The sequence below is a fragment of the Salvelinus alpinus genome, chromosome 37, assembly GCF_045679555.1.
Source record: "Salvelinus alpinus chromosome 37, SLU_Salpinus.1, whole genome shotgun sequence".
Taxonomy (NCBI): Eukaryota; Metazoa; Chordata; class Actinopteri; order Salmoniformes; family Salmonidae; genus Salvelinus; species Salvelinus alpinus.
This window is the reverse complement of record NC_092122.1, coordinates 13,254,799-13,270,735: the sequence shown is the minus strand read 5'-3', so window position 1 is coordinate 13,270,735 and position 15,937 is coordinate 13,254,799. Positions and strand designations below refer to the sequence as shown.

At 45.5% G+C, this 15,937-nt stretch overlaps 1 protein-coding gene across 8 annotated transcripts in view; it reads right to left on the bottom strand.

Annotated features, from left to right (window-relative positions):
* Positions 1-15,937, bottom strand: part of LOC139565870 (myosin-binding protein C, slow-type-like) — a 41,314-nt gene that overhangs the window by 17,802 nt on the left and 7,575 nt on the right. For 2 of the 8 annotated variants that reach the window (XM_071386495.1, XM_071386493.1), the window contains exons 2-9: positions 8,270-8,293; positions 6,947-7,024; positions 5,853-6,047; positions 4,992-5,111; positions 3,882-3,932; positions 1,763-1,804; positions 1,213-1,254; positions 176-286 (exon numbers count right to left, since the gene is read on the bottom strand). In XM_071386495.1, the coding sequence (XP_071242596.1) occupies positions 176-286; positions 1,213-1,254; positions 1,763-1,804; positions 3,882-3,932; positions 4,992-5,111; positions 5,853-6,047; positions 6,947-7,024; positions 8,270-8,288 (658 nt within the window). In that variant the 5' untranslated portion in view covers positions 8,289-8,293. The remainder of the gene's footprint in view (positions 1-175; positions 287-1,212; positions 1,255-1,762; positions 1,805-3,881; positions 3,933-4,991; positions 5,112-5,852; positions 6,048-6,946; positions 7,025-8,269; positions 8,294-15,937) is intronic. The other 6 variants (XM_071386497.1, XM_071386496.1, XM_071386501.1 and 3 more) reach the window with 4 other exon arrangements.

Sequence of the window (15,937 nt, the reverse complement as noted above, 5' to 3'; positions counted from 1 at the left end):
CAGTGAGAGAGAGATAGGCAGAGAAGAGACTATCTTAACAAGGGAGACAGCCAAATCTAAAAGACCTTGACCAGTGCAAATATAATACATGTAAGGGTTTTAAAATGTCTCTACGAGTATATCATCTCTGGTCTACAGCAGCTGTGAGAGGAGAGCTCACTCAGCAGGCACTCACCCACAGTGATGGATCCGCCCTGGGGTCTTTCTATGAGCAGGCTGGACAGTGGTGGGGTGTCTACGGGCTTGTCAAGGTCCTCTGGAGCCTGTCCCTCTCCCAGAGACCACACTGGTCGATCAGGAGAGACGGACACACACCATCACACAAAGACTCAACACCAACAGACCAACACACTCCTCGTATACTGTACTCAATGGCTTCAACAATCCGTCAGCACACCTTTCTGTATTCATCTGAAAGTGATATACTTCCCAAGGTAGATAGACAGACAGAAATACATTCATACGGTTCCTCAGCTGTTCATTGCAGCTGCAACATGGAAAGCATAACATTTTGCAACATGGAAAGCATAAGAACATGGAACATAGAACAAATACCTGTACTGGGAAAAGCGTTACGGGTTTTGAATGAATACCATATCGGAAGAGACTCCTTTGCCGTGTGCAAAAGTGTATCGATTGATACATTCTTCAATTTCTAGATGCTCCGGTCTTCTTTGAGATCTCAGAAGACTAAGTGGACTAGGACTCATGTCAGCAGTCGCCATGCTCAACATGTGATGCTATATAGACAGACCTACTTAGGGAGTCCCTTCAGCCCCACCCCTCGCTACCTACTGCAAAGACCCAGCTACACTCCCCCACACTCAACTAGGTCACTTAATTCATTGAATTGACTTCTTACTTATGTGAAATGTCATTCATTTTCCCATGTTTGAAAAATGTTGACATCCAAAAGCCCCATAGCTTCCTACAAGCATTGGAGGGGAATGTGGTAGTTGAACTATGACATTTTAGGAAACCAGTATTTTTCATGGAGCAGAACATAGTCCAAATGAACCTGAGCTTTTAAAGTATGCCAAGCCAGGTTCCATTGGACCAGCTATGTGGGGAAAATGAAAAGAGCTAGCTAAGAGACTAACACTGTTTGTGAGTGGGCTTGCTCCAGAGAGAATACTGCTATTCTGGAGCTCTGCTATTGAAAACGTCACTTCTAATAGGATGGTTATTACGGCTTTTGTTACATAGTATTACCTGAGTCTTTTCTCCCCATGGCTGACACATGGACGCTATCATCTGAACAAAGACAGAGAGAAATTTACAGCATATTATAAGAAATAGTACTGTAAAGTCCACAGAAGCAAGCACACACAAACATTCAGGACCAGCAAGCAATACAAGCCATCTAACAGTAAGCAAGCTGAGCCCTGACGAATTCTCACATAATGATGCAAGCTGCCAATCAAAAGCTGTAACTACTGTATGTACATTGTTAGGTTTCACCAGTGAGGAGAATCAGTTTTGAATCTTCTTTCATGCCTTTGTATTTCTTAAAATAAAGTTGTATACAAACTGTATTATTTTATTACGATCAGAATTCCAAATGTGTTCACATAAAATATGTATAACATTCATGTGCCAGACAGAAAATTGCAGAAAAAGAGACCCTTAAAATCCTTAAATTCTTATCATTCCTTTTTCATAAAAATCAATTATGATGTTCATGCAATATGTTTCATCGTTGACAATCTGATCTCTTAAGGTTGGAAAAGCTATAGTTGTAGGATTAACAGAGAGATCTTACTAGGCAGCTCAATAGAGAGTTTCTTGACTGTATTGGCATCCTCTGTGAAAGAAAGCATAGTATTACTGAAATTAATTTGTGTTTTTATCTAGTCAATTTATTTGACTCTGGTGAAGAATATTGCTATTGACCCTTTGTGATGATTGACAAAAAAAAGTATGACAAATTGTCCTTATGGCCTTGTAATTGGAAAAAAAGTATGAAATGAAACTTCCAATTACTCTTACGAACAATTTCCAATGAATTAAATATGAATACATATAAGACAATTCAAGACAAGAGAACCGGTATGGTATCAACATAGTTGAGGTCTAGAACAAACCAAAACATGTATAATATCATCATATATACATAACATATACATACAGTATACATGATGAGCATGAGTGGCATGAATGGATCTTATGTGTGTATATTCCAAGCCTTCAGAAACTATTCACACCCCTTGACTTATTCCACATTTTGTTGGTTTACAGCCTGAATTCAAAATGGATTAAATAGTTTTTTCACCCATTTACACACAATACCTCATAATGATAAAGTTAAAACATTCAATGCCGTCTTGGTAAGCAACTCCAGTGTGTTTGTCATTGTGTTTTAGGTTGTTGTCCTGCTGAAAGGTGCATCTGTATCCCAGTATCTGTTGGAAAGCCAACTGAACCAGGTTTTCCATCTAGGATTTTGCCTGTGCTTAGCTCTATTCCGTTGCTTTTTATCCTAAAATAACTCCCTAGTCCTTGTCGATGACAAACATACACATAACATGATGCAGCCACAACCATGCTTGAAAATATGAAGAGTGGTTTTCAGTGATGTGTTCTGTTGGATTTTCCCCAGACATAATGCTTTGTATTCAGAACATTAAGTTAATTTATTTGCCACATTTTTAGCAGTTTTACTTTATTCCCTTACTGCAAACAGGATGCATGTTTTGGAATATTTTTTATTATGTACAGGCTTCCTTCTTTTCACTCTGTCATTTATGTTAGTATTGTGGAGGAACTACAATGTTGTTGATCCATCCTCTGTTTTTACCTATCACAGCCATTCAACTCTGTAACTGCTTTAAAGTCACCTTTGGCCTCATGGTGAAATCCCTGAGTGGTTTCCTTCCTCTCCGGCAACTGAGTTAGGAAGGACGCCTATACCTTTGTAGTGACGGGTTGTACTATTGGTAGACATCCAAAGTGTAATTAGTAACTTCACTATGCTCAAAAGCTTTTTTTTTTTTTACCCATCTACCAATAGGTGTCCTTCTTTGCGAGGCATTGGAAAACCTCCCTGGTCTTTGTGGTTGAATCTGTGTTTGAAATTCACTGCTCGACTGAGGGACCTTACAGATAATTGTATGTGGAGTACAGAGATGAAGTAATCATTCTAAAATCTTGCAAAACACTATCATTACACACAGAGTGACTCCCTGCAACTTATTATGTGACTTGTTAAGCACATTTTTACTCCTGAACTTATTTAGGCTTGCCATAACAAAGGGGTTGAATACTTATTGACTCAAGACATTTCAGCTTTTCATTTTTAAGTAATTTGTAAACATTTCAAAAAACAACTCCACTTTGATATCATATGACACTGACACAAAATCTCAATTTTATGCATTTTAAATTCAGGCGGTAAGACAACAAAATGTAGAAAAAGTCAAGGTGTGCATGTCAGATGTGATCTTCACATCTATACCTTTATTTGAAAATTATAATAAATAAAGGTTTGTGTGCTTGTAGGAATTATGCTTTGGCATTTTTGAATTGGCATGCATGTAAACAACATGCGTATGTGATATGCACACACATATATTGCAATAGTTTAGGAGCTGATCCTGAATATTCTAACCAGCAAAATGCCATGTGCAAGTATTAAATGCATATCAGGAATATATTCCAAAGGTCTGAGAAAAACCTGGTGTTTAAAAGACAGGTAAGAGACCCATCCACCATCTATCCATAGTGTTCTCTATAGTTAGACTCTTCCTCACAGTAACTGTCTCCTGCAAAATGTACTTTTGGGGTGTTGATGGGAGCACTGTCCTATAGTGGAGTCTCCATGGTAACCGACTTGACAAGATGGGAAAGAGGGGAAATTAGGATGGTTTGTCATGGTTACCAACCTGGTGGGGGCGGTGGTGATGGGGTGTTGGTTGTAGCGTCATCATCTTTATCTGCAATAAAGGTGTGATTGACACAGACCCACCTATCAAAAGCTCCAAGTCCATCACCGGTAAGGCAGGCCAACAAGACAAGCCATAAGACAAAGCATGCAAGACAAGACAGAACATGGGACTGACACGACACAACACCACCACATATGCATGTCTTTGAAATGGATAGATGAAGTTTACGAGACCATAAATGTGCTGATCGTGAGATCGAAGCGTGTCCTGTGAGAGATCACAACAGTGTCTATGAGATGGGAGTGGACGGTGATGTGAGAGATCACACGTGTACGTAAGATAAAGGAATTATGCGTAACACCACATGCTTGGTTTAGGAAAGCTGGAAGCACAAGTAAGAAGCACTGTGAGAGGAAGAGAGAGATTGAAGTTGACAAGCAGCGGCCAGAAGAACACAAGAATGTCCACAAGGGTTATGAAAGATTAAAGACCTAACTATCCAAGAAAAGCCCTGTTACTTGAGAAACCCTCTGCTTGTCGTCGATCAAAAGAGTAACTGAGCTCAGCTCCACCTCCAGAGACGTTATAAAGAGTAGCGTTGGGCGGTATCCAGATTTTCATACCGTTTTTGTAGAATACCAGAGTAAACGGTATTACCGGATGTCCACACAAGGGGTGCTATTTCTTAAAAATAAGGGTGTTATAGAGAGAGCGTTCAAGGGGGGGGTGAGGATTGAGTAAAACAGAAGCGACATATGAAACTGGACCTTTGTTGTGGTAAAAAGGCTCTGGAGCAATGCTGAGTGATGAGTGACAACTATCGGAGAGCTATAACCTTCCATACATCTAGATCAGCTGCTGCGACAGTCAACAGCCCTGTCCTTGTTGCTACAGTATAGCCTCACTATGAATTCTAGACCCTCAGCTATAAACAGTCTGTAAACTGTACTGAGAAGAAGAGACACAGAAAACACAAACATACATACACACACACCAACACATGTTTGTGCATACGCACATAAACGTAGTCTACCTATATACACACACGTTCTTGCATATGTACATACACGTGTTCGTGCATTTGCACAGACACACACTCTTCCAGACCTGCCGGAGGTGGGGGTGGGGTAACCTGCACCGTAACAACTGGTTGTGGAGGTGGGGGTGGTGATGGTGGTGGTGGGGTAACCTCCGTAACAACTGGCTCTGCTTCCTCCTTCACGCTTGCTGAATTGGGACAAGGCTCTCACAGATTAAAGTTACCGTCCATCTCCTCCACTCACCAATTTCTAATACAAACAAACTGCTAACTCCAAATGTATGTGCCGTAAAGTTGTCATACTGAACTGTGCACACAGCAGACATGCTGCATTTACATGTAGCCTATATGTGCTGTTTGACCATGACAAAGCTATCAGACACGACTTTGGGGGCACTTTCGCCTCAGAAGAATTAGAACTTACTGTAAATAAAAATGCACTAGTCGACAATCTGCAGAAAGCAAAGCATGAACCAATGTATGGCTGTTGTAATGTAAATGCCAATGAAATTCATCACATTGGGTCATAGGAGCATTGGGTATTAGAGGCAAAAGGTGTCTGTCTGTCATTACAAACAGCACTTCAATCCAAATAAAACCCTGATTCATACAGATTATATCAGTCCATTGCCTGATTTGAATGTAACTTTGGCCCATATGATATATTGGGAGAAGATAAAGGGCCTTAGCAAAGACCAGAACTATGGATCTGACTCTATTAAAGACTAGAGTCAAACTGCTTCAATCAATGGTTTGAGAGTGAGACAATTGAACGGAAGCGCTTGTTACTATTTATGAGTAGGGCCAGGAGTTTTTCCTAACCACATGATCTGATCAGGAAAAACTCGGACTTCAGTTATAGCTTTAGTTATAGTAAACAGCATCCGCTTTTACTGTGAATGTCTTGAGACTGAGTGAATTTGACTTACCAGGTGGTGGCGGTGTGCAAAGGGACGGGGCCTCCTCCTTTACTTCAGAGTTCACAGACTCGACTTGCTCTTTAGCCCCGACCACAACCGCCTCTGGTTCTGGTTCTTTAGACCCATTCTCTACTGGTTCTGGCTGTACAGGCTTAAGCACCTCTATGGGCTGTGGATCCTTCCCCTCAGTCTCTACCGGTTGTTCTGTACAGCAGATAACAGTGCCAGGCTGGAGCAGCAAGCCTTGAGCAAAAGCACTAGCAGTCTCTCAAAACACATATGAGGTGCTGGCTGGACATGGATGAGTATAGATAGCCAGCAACCAGAGTGGGACGTTCCATTGACAGTCATGTCTGAATGCATGACAGGCAATCAAAATTGATAGAAATTATAAAAAGTTATCGTTAGCAACTACCAAGTAAAATTGAGGGATGTTACCAATCTGGCCATTGCATATCTATAGCTAGTCCTGGAGGCTTCAAGGAAGTATAGTTTTACTTATTCAGCAAGTTTGTACAATACTTAATTACAATGTACCACAAGCTAAAAAAACGATTTTCATTATTTCACATAGCCAATCATAACAGTTCCCAGAAATTTGAACGTGACAATGTCATCGGAATCTATTATAAGTCTAATGACAGCTACCTGCTGAATGTAACAATTAAACCTATACTTCCTCATTCACACTGAATGTACTTCCTGTGGATGACTCCATATTCCAATACAATACTTCAGTTCCTCATACAGACACACACAACGGTGACATACTTGGTAGAGAAAGCACAAGCCAGTATTGGGGACAGAGCATCACAGCAACGCCGAGCACGGGAGTGTGTTACAGTAGCAGCAGTGCAACAGTGCAACTACGGAATGATGTGCATCATATGTGCTGTTTATCAGGAAGTTGACTTATTTGGATCGCACGTAGACTATTTTGACTTAAATGCGTTATGTTTGCGTGTGAACGTGTGTGTCGTCGAGGAACAGTTGAGAAATCCCATTGTGAAAGAAGAAAAACAAGAACGGTGGACACACAACAACAAACACGTGTGTTGGAAGGGGAGAAAAGAGGGGCATGACACCAGTGCATGGTTACCCACCTGGGGGTGGAGGTGAGACCTCGAGGGATATCTCAGGTGTGGGCATTGGCGCCTCACTACTGTCTGGGGCAACACTCTCTGAGTATGTGACAAATATAGCAGGGATGGAAGAGCTGCATTTAATAGCGCAAAGCCTCCACATCTAGCCTTTAACATACTCACTCTCCCACCAATGGGCAGACTTACTCACTGTATGCTCAACCTCACTCGCCATTTTCCATTCAGTCACACACAGAAAGGGACACATACAGTAAATCCACTGTATTCGTTTGTACATACGCATGCACAATATCAAGTGGGATATTTTCTGAATGTAGATGAACACATTTTTCCTTCAATATTTCTTTTTACAGCCATTTGCCTGAATCAGATTCATTGTTTTGGTGCTTGACCATGAGGGAATTTATTTAATTTTAAATGTAACCTTTATTTAACTAGGCAAGTCAGTTAAGAACAAATTCTTATTTACAATGACGGCATACTGGGAAACAGTGGGTTAACTGCCTTGTTCAGGGGCAGAACGACAGATTTTTACCTTGTCAGCTCGGGGATTCAATCCAGCAACCCTTGGGTTACTGGCCCAACACTCTAAGCACTAGGCTACCTGCCGCCCCAAAGTTGATGGATGAAATATATTACAGGGTTCAAATGTGTCCTTCACTTACAGTAGTATGACAGGTTTATTCAGAATTCATCTTTATGTAAATTGCAATATTTATGGCACAACTACGATTGAATACTTTCAGAGAAGTACATAAAATCAAAATCAGTCCCCGGCCAGGGATACATTTAGCCTAAACCTGTCTGTTAGCAGAGCTATTCCCCCCACTGTACGAAGCCACAGGCCCAAGACTCTGCCGCTGCTCCCAAGGTCAAAGCCTGGTGTCGGCAGGAGCGTCAGCTGAATCAACAGGCCTGGATCAGCCGGTATGCCAGGGGGAATGTGTAGATTATGACCACTCGGTCGTCACCACTGAGCCACAGTATTACAACAGTTATATTGCCAAGCACATGTAGACCCTTCACATTTACACTTTTACAGTGTTTAAACCAGCGACCGTGTTTCCACATTCACACTGAAGTCGAAGGTGGAATGGTCACATTACATGCAGCCTCAGTAGTACCTTAATGTGCCTTCACATGTTGCACAAACATGGTTTCCACCATCCAATAGACCAAAACTGTCAACCTAATATGGGATACATTTCCTCCTGCCTGACATAACCAAAGTATCCCATAATAATTCTCTCATACCAACTTCTCTGCTCAAAGCCAGTGCTGTGTGAGGTGAAAGAACATTGTTGGGCATCACCCTTTACTGACCTTTTTCACCATTGGACATCTCATCTGCAAAACAGAGACAAAAGAGAACAATTCAAAAGGGGGCATTTTTGATCTAGTCAATTTGTTGCGCGCCAAAGCAACTATCAAAATGTTGATACTGTAAGTGGACACATCAAAGTAGCATGTGACCGTTTTGCTGAAAGTATTAAGAAGGTCGGATATATACCTGCTACACAGTTTAATGTATAGTATCATGACTAGGATGCTATTGCTATAAGCCTATGTCTATTGTCCCCAGTGAGCCACATCATCCCTGTGGTGCACAGCACCTTGTGCCTGGACACTATATAGTAGTAACTGATTATAAAGGTACCAATTGACACACGTTGTTTGAACTCTGCACTGCCTGGACTGATCAAACCCGCATAGCGGGTCATGGGACCTATTTGGACACTACAATCTTAACCTATTAATGGACCTAAAGCTAGGCCTCAGTGGATCAAAGTCTCTATACATTCCTTGGTACGCCCTAGCCTATCAGGTTTAAACATTTACCTTGTGTGTTATTAATGGGCTAGTGAAACAGAGTCACGTGTGTTCCCGTCTGGTTCTTACCAGAAGGTTAGATAGAAAATCTCCACTCTTGCACAACACAGTGGTTCTTCCTCTTTCCTCTTCCTACTGAAAGTTAATGCAAGTTTCACAAAGTCCCATTCTGATGTTGTGTGTCAATATGCAGACTGGAGGAAAGGGAATTCCACCCAATCGTCACATTAGCCTGGTAGACTGAGGATGGATTACATAGTAACAGGCAAACACAGACATGGAGACTCTAGCAGACAGTGACAGATAGTGGCTACAAGAAGAGCACTTTCACCAAGAGTGATATCAACCCACAGACACTTTGGCATCAAAAATAACAGATTTCTACTTTGAGCCTGATAACCACGCTTATACCACTCACATCTGCATACAGTACAAGAAAACACAGGCTTTTTTGTGTGTGTGTGTGTGGTGGGGGGGTACTTGCATCACACATAAAGTAGATAGGATGGTTAAAATGGTGGAGTCTTAGCTTAGTCATTGACAAAAGGAAAAATGAGAGTGGCTGAGTCTGAATACCCGAATGCCGTGTCCGCAACAACACGTTCCCATCTATTTCCTATGCTTCACTGGCACATTCATGTACTGTAAATGTGACGATATACATTTTAGAAAAGTGCAAGTATTCCAGAGAAATATACTGCAATTGGCATAATACATTTTACAGGCCTTTACATGTAATATGTTAAATGATGAAAGCTATCCTTTTCCATATTTTTCAGGAGTTAAAAGTTCCAGGTGCATGGTAACAATTCGATAAGTTGAAACAAAAGAGAAACCCGCACACTGCTCTCGCAAGTATCACTGTTGTTTATGATGAAAAAAGAAACCGGCACAATGCTCTCACTGCTCTCGCTAATAGCACTTTTTTTTATTGAAGCTTACGTGTCGGCCTCTCGGCCTTCGTTAGAGGTTTTTGCTCTACTAAACTAAATAAACCATCTTTGGTATAATAATTGATTACATTTCAATAGCGCTTTTCATAATCTCAAAGTGCGTCAAAAGTAAAAAACAAAGAAGCAATACATCATAAGTAGCCTAGCTATAGTTGGCTAGGTCAACCAATACATCACCATGAGTAGCCTAGCAATAGTTGGCTACGGCAACCAATACATCATCATGAGTAGCCTAGCTATAGTTGGCTAGGTCAACCAATACATCATCATGAGTAGCCTAGCTATAGTTGGCTAGGTCAACCAATACATCATCATGAGTAGCCTAGCTATAGTTGGCTAGGTCAACCAATACATCATCATGAGTAGCCTAGCTATAGTTGGCTAGGTCAACCAATACATCATCATGAGTAGCCTAGCTATAGTTGGCTAGGTCAACCAATACATCATCATGAGTAGCCTAGCTATAGTTGGCTAGGTCAACCAATACATCATTACATTTACATTACATTTAAGTCATTTAGCAGACGCTCTTATCCAGAGCGACTTACAAATTGGTGCATTCACCTTATGATATCCAGTGGAACAACCACTTTACAATAGTGCATCTAACTCTTTTAAGGGGGGGGGGGGGTTAGAAGGATTACTTTATCCTATCCTAGGTATTCCTTAAAGAGGTGGGGTTTCAGGTGTCTCCGGAAGGTGGTGATTGACTCCGCTGACCTGGCGTCGTGAGGGAGTTTGTTCCACCATTGGGGTGCCAGAGCAGCGAACAGTTTTGACTGGGCTGAGCGGGAACTGTACTTCCTCAGAGGTAGGGAGGCGAGCAGGCCAGAGGTGGATGAACGCAGTGCCCTTGTTTGGGTGTAGGGCCTGATCAGAGCCTGAAGGTACGGAGGTGCCGTTCCCCTCACAGCTCCGTAGGCAAGCACCATGGTCTTGTAACGGATGCGAGCTTCAACTGGAAGCCAGTGGAGAGAGCGGAGGAGCGGGGTGACGTGAGAGAACTTGGGAAAGTTGAACACCAGACGGGCTGCGGCGTTCTGGATGAGTTGTAGGGGTTTAATGGCACAGGCAGGGAGCCCAGCCAACAGCGAGTTGCAGTAATCCAGACGGGAGATGACAAGTGCCTGGATTAGGACCTGCGCCGCTTCCTGCGTGAGGCAGGGTCGTACTCTGCGAATGTTGTAGAGCATGAACCTACAGGAACGGGTCACCGCCTTGATGTTAGTTGAGAACGACAGGGTGTTGTCCAGGATCACGCCAAGGTTCTTAGCACTCTGGGAGGAGGACACAATGGAGTTGTCAACCGTGATGGCGAGATCATGGAACGGGCAGTCCTTCCCCGGGAGGAAGAGCAGCTCCGTCTTGCCGAGGTTCAGCTTGAGGTGGTGATCCGTCATCCACACTGATATGTCTGCCAGACATGCAGAGATGCGATTCACCACCTGGTTATCAGTTATCACATCATCATGAGTAGCCTAGCTTTAGTTAGGTAGGTCAACCAATAGAGGCCAAGTCTGAGTGCATGCATCCTTCAAAGATGGAGGGAAAGTTCATGGCTTGATCAGAGGAAGGAGGTCAGGGACATGGTTGATGAAGATAGTCTGGTAACGATCTTGTTGTGGGCTGCTCTGGGAGTCGGGTAGCTACTGGAATTCTCCTTCACAATGTATAGCACCCACTTGGGTGATGCCTCAGCAGCTCTGTGTGCCAGAAATCTCACCACACACAGTTCCCGAGTAGTAGCCAGTCGTCCTTATTACGAGCCTCAGCACTGCATTCCTCTACTACATCTCTCATTACTTTCAAGCTTCAGGTGACTCTTCCATTAATACATGCATAGGCCTATGGTACACTCAAGTTTACTCCAAATACATTGTTCCAAATGCTAACTTCTTAGCTAACGTAAGCACAAAACAACAACACGGAAAGGTCACTGGGTGGGTCTACAGACGATCCTTTCCAGTTCATGTGAAGACGTAACTGACGGTGCGTTCAAGACAGCGGGGAACGTGGGGGAAAAAACCTGCTACGATTGGGGAAAATATTTTTGAACAGTGGTGCAACTCGGAATTACAAGTCAGAAAATCTGGCATCAACTTTGAGCTCCGACTTCTTTGATCTGTGTCACGTTCCTGACCTGTTTTCTGTTGTTTTGTATGTGTTTAGTTGGTCAGGGCGTGAGTTGGGGTGGGCATTCTATGTTTTGTGTTTCTATGTTGGGTGCAATGTGTTGCCTGATATGGTTCTCAATTAGGGGGCAGGTGTTTTACGTTTCCTCTGATTGAGAACCATATTAAGGTAGGCTGTTCACACTGTTTGTTTGTGGGTGGCTGTCTTCCGTGTCTGTATGTCTACCACACGGGACAGTTTCGTTTGTCGTTCGTGTATGTAGTCTGTTCCTGTTCGTGCGTTCTTCGTATATTGTAAGTTCTCAAGTCCAGGTCTGTCTACATCGTTTATTTGTTTTGTAGTTTGTTAAAGTGTTTTCGTCTTTCGTCTTTACTTTAAATAATATCATTATGTCCACATTCAACGCTGCATTTTGGTCCGACCCTTACTCCTCCTCCTCATCCGAGGAGGAGGAATTAGACAGTCGTTACAGAACCACCCACCACACAAGGATCAAGCAGCGTGAGAGGAACCAGCAGCAGCGGCCAAAAAACCAGGACTCGTGGACTTGGGAGGAGATTGTGGACGGAGAGGGACCCTGGGCTCAGACAGGGGAATATCGCCGCTCTTTTGAAGAGAGGGAGGCAGCTAAAGCCCAGGAGCGGTAGTATGAGGAGGCAGCAAGGAGACGTGGATGGAAACCCGAAAAGAAACCCCAAAAAATTCTTGGGGGGGAGGCTAAAAGGGAGTGTGGCGAAGTCAGGTAGGAGACCTGCGCCTACTCCCTGTACTTACCGTGGAGAGCGAGAGTACGGGCAGACACCGTGTTACGCAGTAGAGCGCATGGTGTCTCCTGTACGTGTTCAGAGCCCGGTGCGGTACATACCAGCTCCTCGTATCGGCCGGGCCAGATTGAGGATTGAGCCGGATGTCATGAAGCCGGCCCAACGCATCTGGCCACCAGTGCGTCTCCTCGGGCCGGCTTACATGGCACCAGCCTTACGCATGGTGTCCCCGGTTCGCCTACATAGCCCGGTGCGGGTTATTCCACCTCCCCGCACTGGTCGGGCGACGGGGAGCATACAACCAGGTAAGGTTGGGCAGGCTCAATGCTCAAGGGAGCCAGTACGCCTGCACGGTCCGGTATTTCCGGCGCCACCTCCCCGCCCCAGCCCAGTACCACCAGTGCCTACACCACGCAGCAGGCTTCCTGTGCGTCTCCAGAGCCTTGTTCCTCCTCCACGCACTAGCCCTGTGGTGCGTGTCTCCAGCCCATTACCACCAGTGCCTACACCACGCACCAAGCCTCCTGTGCGTCTCCAGAGTCCTGTACGCACTGTTCCTTCTCCCCGTACTCGCCCTGATGTGCGTGCCCTCAGCCCGGTACCACCAGTGCCGGTACCACGCACCAGGCCTATAGTACGCCTTGAGAGTCCAGTGTGCCCTGTTGCTGTTCTCCGCACTAGCCTGATGGTGCGTGTCCTTAGCCCGGTACCTCCAGTTCCGGTACCACGCACCAGGCCTACAGTGCGCCTCAGCCGGCCAGAGTCTGCCGTCTGCCCAGCGCTATCTGAGCCATCCGTCTGCCCAGCGCCATCTGAGCCATCCGTCTGCCCAGCGCCATCTGAGCCATCCGTCTGCCCAGCGCCATCTGAGCCATCCGTCTGCCCAGCGCCATCTGAGCCATCCGTCTGCCCAGCGCCATCTGAGCCATCCGTCTGCCCAGCGCCATCTGAGCCATCCGTCTGCACAGCGCCATCTGAGCCATCCGTCTGCCCCGAGCCATCTGAGCCATTCGTCTGTCCCGAGCCATTAGAGCTGCCCGTCTGTCCCGAGCCGTCAGAGCCGTTCGTCAGTCAGGAGCCGCTAGAGCCGCCAGTCAGCCAGGATCTGCCAGAGCCGCCAGTCAGCCAGGATCTGCCAGAGCCGCAAATCAGCCAGGATCCGCCAGAGCCGCCAATCAGCCAGGATCCGCCAGAGCCGCCAATCAGCCAGGATCCGCCAGAGCCGCCAATCAGCCAGGATCCGCCAGTCAGCCAAGATCCGCCAGAGCCGCCAGTCAGCCAGGATCTGCCAGAGCCGCCAATCAGCCAGGATCTGCCAGAGCCGTCAGCGAGCCATGAGCAGCCAGAGCCGCCAGTCAGCCATGAGCAGCCAGAGCCGTCAGCGAGCCAGGATCTGCCAGAGCCGTCAGCGAGCCATGAGCAGCCAGAGCCGTCAGCGAGCCATGAGCAGCCAGAGCCGTCAGCGAGCCATGAGCAGCAAGAGCCGTCAGCGAGCCATGAGCAGCCAGAGCCGTCAGCGAGCCATGAGCAGCCAGAGCCGTCAGACAGCCATGAGCTGCCCTACAGTCATGAGCTGCCTTACAGTCATGAGCTGCCCTACAGTCATGAGCTGCCCTACAGTCATGAGCTGCCCTACAGTCCGGAGCTGCCCTACAGTCTGGAGCTGCCCTACAGTCCGGAGCTGCCCTACAGTCCGGAGCTGCCACTCAGTCCGGAGCTACCTCTCTGTCCTGAGCTACCCCTCTGTCCTGAGCTACCCCTCTGTCCTGAGCTACCTCTCTGTCCTGAGTTGTCTATATTTAGGAGGGGCCTTGGTGAAGGTTCCTGGACCATGGTCGGGGGCGAGGATCGCCACTCACGGGACGCTAAGGAGGGGGACAAAGACAATGGTGGAGTGGTGTCCTCGTCCTGCGCCGGAGCCGCCACCGCGGACAGATGCCCACCCAGACCCTCCCCTTGAGTTTTAGGGGTGCGCACGGAGTTCGCACCTTGAGGGGGGGGTTCTGTCACGTTCCTGACCTGTTTTCTGTTGTTTTGTATGTGTTTAGTTGGTCAGGGCGTGAGTTGAGGTGGGCATTCTATGTTTTGTGTTTCTATGTTGGGTGCAATGTGTTGCCTGATATGGTTCTCAATTAGGGGGCAGGTGTTTTACGTTTCCTCTGATTGAGAACCATATTAAGGTAGGCTGTTCACACTGTTTGTTTGTTTGTGGGTGGCTGTCTTCCGTGTCTGTATGTCTACCACACGGGACTGTTTCGTTTGTCGTTCGTGTATGTAGTCTGTTCCTGTTCGTGCGTTCTTCGTATATTGTAAGTTCTCAAGTCCAGGTCTGTCTACATCGTTTATTTGTTTTGTAGTTTGTTAAAGTGTTTTCGTGTTTCGTCTTTACTTTAATAAATATCATTATGTCCACATTCAACGCTGCATTTTGGTCCGACCCTTTTGGTCCGACTCCTCATCCGAGGAGGAGGAATTAGACAGTCGTTACAATCTGAAGATCACCGATGTTCCGATTTTTCCCAGTCAGAGCTTATTTCGTTTCCGTATTCCCAGTTGTCTTGAACGGACCAAAAGTAGTACATTTCGACCATGGCATACTGCATACTTTTTACCAAACAGTGCGTGCTAAAGAGTATGTGGTACAATTAGTACACAGTATGCAGTTTAAACAAGTAGTAGGCAAGCCAGATTTCGGACATGGCCACCGACTGACTAAGGGAAGGAGAGGAAAAAGAGGTAGGGATAGGGGGATTTTTGGAAGGTGATGACAGTGTACTACCACAGCTCTGTTGCTAGCCTGTCCATTTCCACATAGAGTGGCACTCAGCGATGAGCACTGGGCCTGGCACAACAGCCTGTGAATGCCGCAGGGATGCCAGCCTTGCCACCCTGCCCTGTGCCAGGCACGACGGGTCCTTTGTTAATGATCCGGAGGAATACTGTGCATTACTGTCCAAAGTCCCAGAGTCCTAAGACCATATGAAGCATCTCTTTCTCTCTCTGTAAGACAGTCTGCCATGCCCCATTGTGACTTCTCTGTCCTCTCCCCTCTCTCTTCACATCTATTGCCTTTGCCAATTTCCTCTCTCTTTTTAATATCCAGTAACTCCCATCCATCTCTCATTCCTAAATCCCTGTGTGCCTAATTACAGTAATACTGTAATCCAAAGTCCATACACTATTAGAACCATAATGTCCAGCCAATCTTTCGTGATTCCCATCAGACACTCCAGTTCAAATTTAGACATTGTCACACCTCACCAAAAACTTGACTTTGGCTCATCACATCAGAATCCTATAGGGTCTCACAA